The following is a 9,316-nucleotide window of genomic DNA, read 5'->3' as shown; positions in this document are numbered from 1 at the left end:
TTATAATTTAAGAGAGTTGTTATCGACGCATATAAATATCAATTTTTTATCTCAATGTGCTAAATTGCGAAAAAACCACGGAGACGTGTCTCTTCAGTGAATCTTAAGGCTAAATGACTCCTGCAGCTACTTAAAACTAATAAAGTCATTTCTTGGTTTACGTGGTGAAGTGTCATTCTGATGGGACTTCTGAATATTCCGATGGCCTAACAGAAAAATCAGAAGAATATCATTTTATTTTTTTTTGTCATGTCAAAGGCATGATGCTTTAATAAATGTTGATACTTGAAGTTTTACCGTGTATTCCGAGAGAGAGCGTGTGTAACAGCATGTTGATGCTTTTATTGCATGACCACTTCAGAAAAAAACCTCAAATCTTAACTGATGAAGGCTCTCCATGGAAATGGCTACTTTCAGTATAAGACAAGCCTGGGTTCGTGCTTGTCCTTGTGCTTGTGCTTGTGCTTGTGGGCATTCCCATTTAGACTTATTTTGGTACATTGAACTGTCCATATGAGTTCAAGGACGGACAATGTATGAAGAAGAAGAGATTTGAAACCGAATAAAAAAGAACCAAGAAGCCTGCAAATTGTTTAATCCATCTGCTTTCCAGCATTTATTACAGCATGTGATCCCTTAAAAAGACAAATTGTTCAAGGTTTGGAAATGCAACCGTCAAAAGAGCTTCGCTGTCCTTGGGTGTGTCGGAAATACTTTTGAAAAAAAATATTTTTTTATTTATTTTAAATTAATATTTTTTTAATATTTTTAGATTATTTTAATGTACTAATATTAAAAATAATTTTTAAAAATAAAAAAATATTTTTTTGATATATTTTAAAATAAAAATAATTTTAAAAATCAACCACTATTACACTTCAAAACACACTTTAAAAAAAAAACTAATCTATTTTTTGTTAATTTTTTTATAATAAATAAATAACTTGCCTTGCCATCTTTTTACAGGTCGCAAGTCTAGTTATCGAATACTTATGAACAACTTTGCCATCTAAACTAGTTTCCATCATGAACCTGTGCACACCTACAACTAGTAACCGATTTCTATATTTTATTATTGATGAATCTAAATAAAATGTAATTAAAACTTTAAATAAAAAAATAAATTCAAAAAATTCTTTCAAAATACACTTTAAAAAACATATGTAATTGAGACTCAAGAAATATAAATTCAAGCATGGTAGCCTAACCCATACTAGGATGGTGCATGCTGACACGCCCAATGCCTAACAGAGGGGTTAGGCACCCCAACGCTCTCTTGGGCTCGAGCACGCACCCTGAGCCCAACATGTTTGGTATTGGGAACGCACCCCAAACCCAACATGTTTGGGTTGAGACAGCGTTCCTGAATTCATTTTTCATCTTTTATGGTTTAAAGTCCAATACTTACCAGAGATTTTTTTGAGACCCCATGTGGGTTTTATATCAATAAAAAATAACCTTTTATAAATACTAGCTACCGATCACCTAACTTACCAGATATCACTTGTTACTATCATAGTTATCGATTACCTTGACTTACCAAATATTACCTTACCTGCTACTAGCTACTAGTTACCTGCCCTTGATCTTTGTATATCAAGTCACCAGACTTGACTAAAAAAGAATGAATTAAATTGAATTAAATTGCTTGAACACATTTCTTAAGCATGAGACTCAGCTATTATATTTCATATCATTGAAGAATTACTTGCGTTTTAATGAATTACATGACAACATAATTTCAAAGAAAGTGCAAAACCATAAAGTAACTCACCAGTGATTGCACTGTACGTACGAACACAAATCGGAAACAAAATTTTCCAGTTTCTGTATAAAATTGCCACGGCAGTTTTTATACCATCTTAGGTTGGCAAACTTCTCAAGTATGCAAGACTACATTTTAATTAGTATCTTAATCCTATTGCACTACTGTACATTAATGAAGGCATCTTCAGCAATAATGAATTAATAGCAAAGTCATTTTCTATTCATTTTTATAGATAATATTCAGAAAAGACCCACGTAATACATAGCAAGGGAGCCAAAATTTTCCATAATACTACAACGGTCAAAGAAAAATCCAATTCAAGTTACAGAGATCATTCCCTTTACTTTGGTTGTCTTTTACCCCCTCGCCCTTAATAGTCCTAGATGATCCGTTTCAACGTTATCAACTAGCTAAAAAAAGAAAAGAGATATGGAAATTTACATATTTGATGAAACAGTATATTTACTAAAATATGATCCGTACGAGCACCTTAAAAATTTAAAGGTGCTGAAATTTCCAGCGGCACACCAGGGGTGGGCTCAAGTGCCTGAGTATCTGGTAGTTCCTTTGCTAAAAGCTCCTACAAAAATAGAAGATTTTGATGCCTCAATGTTCAGCTTTATATGCAGGAAAAATTCACCAAATAGAGAGGACAAGTGATCCTGGGGCTAGAAAAGAATGTTTACAACAATCAAAGAGGACATATAGCTGCTGCTTGTCAAACTACCGTATTTTAACCCAAAAAAGAGAGACCAGAACTGATTCCAGACTGTCAGCAATTCATTGTTGACTTGCTGCAAAACGCATTTTCTTTTTGTAATATGAGGACATAACAAGAAGAGAACTATATTGACTATTCACCAAATAAATCTGCCCGGAGTGTCCCTGAAAGCCCAGCTAGCTAGCACCCCAGCACACGATGATATCAATTTAGTCACCACCAGTCACACAAATATGACAACCTCAAACTGGCATCTATGTATTTACAATGTAGCTCATATACCTTCCACACAGGGATATCCACCACAGAAGTTTGACATCACTCAGTTGGACTTGACATAGCTTAGACAAGATTCTTTGCACAAATACAACCAAGTGATTTGTAGTTTTTGCGATATATCAAGTACTATTGCAGATGTGCATAAAAGTAAGATATTTTTAGTTGCCTTGCCGTTTTTTTCTTCAAATTATAAACTTATTATTCTTTCATTTTCAAATAAAACTTGACTCGAATAAATTGGTTGAACAGATTTTCATTTTCCCCTTTTCTTCCCCAGCTTTGCCTACTATGAAATTGTACTACTTTTGGGCAGAGTTTGATTAAATCTTGAAAGGAGTGACAACAATCAACTTTTGTCACAATGATTAGGTTGTTTTTGATAAATCACAAAATGGATTCATGAAGAGGCTCCTCATCTTCCAGTACTCAGTTGAGAATAAGGGAAAGGAGAAAAATAGCAATATTTGCATCGCATTCCAAAAATATATATCCCTTATATAATCTACTATTCTCTCCCGTGTTGTACCACATCAATTTAGGAGCACTAGCCTTGCAATTCATCTCATACAGCACATAATAGTTAAAACATGACACAGTTACCCCATATTGTTTTTGCATTATCCAGAATCATGCACCCCTAAACTGATTTTACTCTATGAGAACTTATGTAGTCTGTAGGTAAAAAGATAGCAAACCTTGAATGATTCTACTGTTCCCTCTGCCTGAATGATACTGGCAAGAAACCCTTTGCCATCGAGGTCTCCATTTTTCATTGGTACAATAAACCTAGAAAATAAGGACAAGTCAATAAAAATATATAGCAGCCATAAATAAGTACGTCAACAGAGATGTAAAAAACAAGGTACAGGCTGGGTACTTGGCACGCAGCAACTTTGCAAGTTTAACTGCATCTTCTTGTCCTGAAACCAAAGTAAATTTAGGCAGAAGCTGTTTGATGACTGGTGTGATAACAATGTCAGCATGCTCCTTCTCAAGAAAATCCTTGTCATATACACAGTGAGGCTCATAGTAGAGTGTTAATTGACCTCGTGGAGAATTGATGAGGTATCTGAGTTCATAACCAGATAGTCACTTAATACTGGAATGGGTACTGAACATAGGCAACACACGTAATTAGTCCAACTTTGCAAGCACAGAAACTCTTACCCATTCTCAGGGCGCTGCCAAGGAGGACCTAGAACTGGCCCTGCTGTTGCTTTGACTCCAACTTTAGAGCCATTTCTGGCATCAAATTCAGAACTCTCACCAGGTTCTAGATAAATGACCTGAAAGAAATCCGAGGGCTTTGTTTGTATTTGAATGAGATATATTAAATCATCATTACATGAAAAATACATGACAATTTATCTTTTATCACAGCATTGCATGTCCAATCATAAAGCTTCAAACTGTTTTGAAGTAACTTCAGTGCATGGATTGTTCATTTCAACGTCTACATTGGGAAGGGGAGAGTAGAGAGTACACATGCACTGGCAAACCTTGTAAGTCCATCCAAAATCATGTTTATGTGGTATACTGGTATGACCATAGCTTTTTAATGTAACAACGAAGCCATAAATTATGCTCTGCTTCAGTCTAACAATGGCGCAGGCTCAAATCTAGAAAAGTGACTGCATGCTATCGGCAAGTGTTTAGTCTGCCTTAACTAACAAGCATGCGGCCATACACGCATGATTGCAACCACTCACGTAGTCTCTTACCCAAGCAGGCCTGTGATACACAGACCATGCACAACCAAGAACTTCTTTTCAAAGGGAGCATGACTAGAGTAACTTCATGACTCTTCCTCTTGTCTTGTAGCAAGTCCAGTAGTTTATTGAGTAAAAGAAGCTTATTACTCTGTAGAATCAATTTCTGAAGCTCTGGAAATGTGACATTACTTCTTACGAGGACAGAAAGATCATAATTTCTCCCATGAGTGATGGCATGGATGATGATGTGCTTAGAAAGAAGAACTTTATTGAAGAATCCTACTGAGGAAAAAATGTGACTAGATAGATACTAGTGAAGTCAAGATTGATGCTTTAAAGTTTAAAAGCCATTATGCTGTCTTTTATATCTCTTCCCAGCAGTAGATAATGTTCATGTCCCATTGTTTAAAAAAAAATGCATTTACTCAAGAAATAAGCATATCTAGTCAATGCAACCAAAAATGAGAGACAAAATTTGCGATCGAGAAAAACTTACATTACTAAAAAGGGGATCCAGCAAAGGCTTAGCATTTGGAGTTGCAATGACTCTGAGATTTGGAGATGATTCAGAAAGTGGCTTTAGGGTCTTTAAGTGGCAATGGTCATCGAGGCTTTGAGTGATCAACAGGCAATCCACTTGAGGAAGATCACTAAGCTTCATTGACATTATATTACCAATTTCCATCAATCACAATCATTCCCACAATAAATTACAAAGGAAAATAATTGTACAATGCCATTACCGAGCGTAACCCCACTTTAGTACCTAGTAAACTACAAATTAAATTGACTCTGTATATGCTTTGAACGACAAAAAAGGCAAAGAGCATAGGGTCAAAATTCAGCAGGCAGTTAACACTTAACATAACAGTTCAAAGATTAGAAGGAGCAGTACCTGGAAATTCTTAAGGACCTTCTTGGCAGCATCATAAAGCCAGGGAATTCCAAAATCTAAGTTACCCACCAAGATTGGGTCGACCAAAATAATAGCCCCGCCTACCTCCCACAACCAGCTATTCCCCTAAAATTAAAAAGAACGAAATGGATACTATTTTAAAGAGGAAAAAAAAACTAAAAACAGATCAATCATGCATAAGGCAAGGGATGCCCAGATGAAGAAGAAACCGAAAATATCACCTCTAAGTAAGTGAGCCTGAACACATCAGTGTCAGTGGCAGCAGAAGCGGACCCAACAGTGCTCGCTTCTTCAGAGACAACAACCTTATGACACCTGTTTCTAGGTAACTTGAATGATCTTGAACTGTGGCTGATTGGAGTATTATAAGATGAGGATAGATCAAGACGGGTGGGTGAGGATAGCTTAAAAGGAGAAAAGGGTCTGGTTGTTCTTCTACAAGAATTATAGAGAAGAGAATAATAATAACTGTATTGAACAAGAACAGCCATGAGATGATAATGAATTTAAGGAAGGAAGATTAAGACAGAGTAAAGACTGTTGTTTAGGTTAGTTTTTTTGTTCTCTGCTCCGGTGTTTCTTCCCGCGAATTCCTCTACTAAACTTCTTTCTGGTCATGAATGGCTAGCGACTTTGCACATTTGCATGGCTTTGATTCTGCCACGTGGTTAACAACAACCCATCTTTTCTAATTACGATCTGATTGGCTAAGAAAGTAACAACGATTGAAAATGCTTAATTACATCCACATCAAAAATAAAAATTTGATTAATATTATAAAAATTATCAATTTTATATTAAAAAAAAGTCACAATCCTTCTCTAGGATAAATGCATATTTAAAAGTGTAGTTATAAATATTTTTTATTTAGAAATTATTAAAATAATATTTTTTTATTTTTAAAATTAACATATCAAAATAATTTAAAAACACTAAAATAATATTAATTTAAAATAAAAAAATTAATTATTTTAAAAAACTTTTTTAAAATAAAAAAATAGAGAACGAAACTATTCAGCAACTTCTGATTGTGTCAAAAAGAGTAGAAAGCAGCTTTGCAGTTTGCACTTCAAAATTTAAAATCAATCAATAACACTAATTTTGGTTTCTTCACCCGATGATAAATTGGATTCAAAGGTCATGTACACTTCACAATTCTAATCTAATTATTTAAATTTGAAACTGTTTGCAAGGTATTTCTAAAAATTTTAATTTTTTTTTTGTTAAAATTTAATATATTTTATATGTTTTGAATCTTTTTAATGAATTAATATTAAAAATAATTTTTAAAAAATAAAAAAATATTATTTATATATATTTTAATATAAAAAATTATTTAAAAAACAATCATAATAATGGAAGTAAACATATAAATGAGAAAGAATTGCCCGTAAACAATCGTACAACCACTTAAAACATTATACAAACACCTTTGTTCGAACAACCCGACCACGTTCGGAATTGAGCCAGTACTAAACAAAAAGGAATATCCTTCTCACCTTATACTCGTATTAAAAAGGTGAGGAGGTCGAGGAGTTTTTTTTAACCTTTGCATCTCACAAAAATGAAGACCACTCAAAGGGATACTGTACAGTGGCTCTTTGCACGTCCAAAAAAATCAAGCAATATTAGTAAAAAAACTTCAAAAAAAATAAAAAAAAAAATTGACAGAAGAAAACCCAATGAGAATAAAAAAAATTTTAAAAATAATTCTAAATAAAATAAATTATAATTAAAAGAATTAGGACCAAACTTGAAAGATTAAAAAAATTATAGGGGAGTGAAATTGAAAATTATTTGTAATATAGAGTGAAAAAATAGAAAAAAATATATATAAAGAGCTAAAATATAAAGTGAAATCTTTAACCTGGATTCAATCAATAAACCTAATTTTCGATCAATTTAATTTCGAATGATGATGTCAATAAAAGAAATATTAATAAAAAATACAAAAAAAAAGATAAAAAATTATATAAAAAACCCAAGGAGGATGTAATTTAATAAAAAATAATTAAAAATAATCCCACATAAAATAAATAGAAATTAAAAGAATAAAGACTGGATTTTAAAGATTAAAAAAATCACAGGGGTGAAATTAAAGACATCTGTAAAAAATAAACAAACTCGGGCAAACATATTAAATCCGGTCAAATCTTAAAAACTCACAACTTATGAAACCCTGAATCCGGGTCCAATCAAGAAGCTTATTATGAGCCAATTTAAAAATATAAATTTTAAAAACTTGTTGAGGCAAAAAAAATTGGCAATTAAAGGAACAAGGAATAAATTTGATAGGAAAAAAAAAACAAAAGAGGGTGAAATCATAAAACAAAACCAATTTAAAAATGATCCAAAGTAAAAACTTGTTGAGGCAAAAAAAAATAGCAATCAAAACAATAAGGATAAATTTGATAGGAAAAAAGAAAAGAAAAGGAGGGTCAAATTGCAAAAAAAATAAAAATTAAGAAGATGACTCAAGACAAAAAAAATTAGCAATTAAAAAAAATAAGGATCGAATTTGAAAAATAAAAAACAAACCAAGAGGGGTGAAATTGAAAAGACATGCCAATTTGATAGATTATTCAATATAAAAAAAATCAGAATAAAAAGAAAATTGACCAAATTTGAAGAGCCAACAAATTAAAGGGTTGTTCTTGAATTTTTAAAGGCTTGACATGAAAATCTAGGTGGGGAGAGAGAGAGGGAGAAGGGAAAAAACAGTTATCGGCGTCAAACCACCGTGGATGGTGGCACACGCACCGCCTCATCAGATCGGGGATGTCAGGACCTATCAAACGCCATCCTGAAATGCGGCTAAGGGTATAGACCCAATCAAGAAAAAAAGCTAGCACGAGGAACAATTTTTTTTTTCTAAAAAAGAGAAAGTTAAAAAAGGCATGAGAACTTGCAACAAAATAATAGTTAAAAAAAATACAACAAAGTTAATATGGAGGAAAAAAAGTAAAAAGTGACATGGGTCAACCTGATCAAGCATGACAACCATGCAAACCATGGGAGCGAGATAAGAAGAAAAAAAAAAAGAAGCCAAAGTTGAATCTCAAACAAATCTAGTGTCAAATGATGAAATGAAAAGAAATGTCAATTTTTTTTTAAAAAAAAAACAAAAAAACACTCAATAAACAAATTATGCAATTCGATTCATATGAATGAGATAACTGAATAAAATACAAACTGGAAAACATCACACGTCTTAGTTAAAAAAAAAAAACATAATGCTAAAGGATGGAATGCAAAAAATTATTAAATTTAAAAAGAGTGACCCTGAAAAAAATTCAAGCCAGCCCAAACCAAACCATCAAACTCGCAGTCCAAATGATAAAATTATAATAGACAAATATAAAGGAAATCATTAAAAAAATCACGAAGTCTGGTATAGAAAAACCTCAATTTTTGAAGGATGGAATAAAAAAAAAGTAATGCCCAACCAATACAATGTTAGATGATGAAATTAAAAAAAAATAACTTAAAAAAATTATCAAGGTAAATCCAACAAAAAATGAGAATTAAAAAGACTAAAGACAATTTGGGTAGCTTTAAAACTGACAAAAAAATCATATAAAAGACAAGCAAGAAAAACATAACTTGATCGTTAATGATATAAATGCTGGGTGATGAGATTACAAAAATATCATTTTAAGAAAAGAAAAACAAAAATAAACCAAGAAAATTAGGCGAACCTTCTAAACCTGGTCAAGGATCCTAAACTCATAACTCATTAAATCCTAGTCTTGGACTGGATTAATAAATTCAATTCCCAATTAATTCAATATTTACTAACCAAAGTAAACCTGAGAAAATTCAAGTCAAATATTACAAGTAGAAAATAAAAAAAATAATGGAGCTCGATCTCTGGTTTAATAAACATTGAATTATGGAACTTAAAAAACATAATCTTAAAA

The 9,316-nt window shown here is 32.4% G+C and overlaps 1 protein-coding gene across 2 annotated transcripts; it reads right to left on the bottom strand.

Annotated features, from left to right (window-relative positions):
- Nucleotides 1-1,965: 1,965 nt before the first annotated feature.
- LOC133704169 (uncharacterized) lies at nucleotides 1,966-6,007 on the bottom strand. Of its 2 annotated transcripts, none has more exons than XR_009844008.1 (7): nucleotides 5,618-6,007; nucleotides 5,376-5,501; nucleotides 4,977-5,135; nucleotides 3,936-4,054; nucleotides 3,635-3,837; nucleotides 3,464-3,554; nucleotides 1,966-2,348 (listed from the first exon to the last, which is right to left on the bottom strand). XR_009844008.1 is itself a non-coding variant. In XM_062128936.1 (7 exons), exons 1-7 carry the CDS (start codon nucleotides 5,885-5,887, stop codon nucleotides 2,259-2,261), a joined length of 1,047 nt encoding a protein of 348 aa, XP_061984920.1. In that variant the 5' UTR covers nucleotides 5,888-6,005; the 3' UTR covers nucleotides 1,966-2,258. The 2 variants fall into 2 exon arrangements, 1 of the variants encoding a protein (XP_061984920.1); XM_062128936.1 differs by having other exon boundaries at nucleotides 3,646-3,837; nucleotides 5,618-6,005.
- Nucleotides 6,008-9,316: the final 3,309 nt, after the last annotated feature.

This window comes from Populus nigra, chromosome 10 (assembly GCF_951802175.1).
Source record: "Populus nigra chromosome 10, ddPopNigr1.1, whole genome shotgun sequence".
NCBI lineage: Eukaryota > Viridiplantae > Streptophyta > Magnoliopsida > Malpighiales > Salicaceae > Populus > Populus nigra.
Note: the sequence above shows the minus strand (reverse complement) of the source record. Positions and strands in the feature narration are given on the sequence as shown.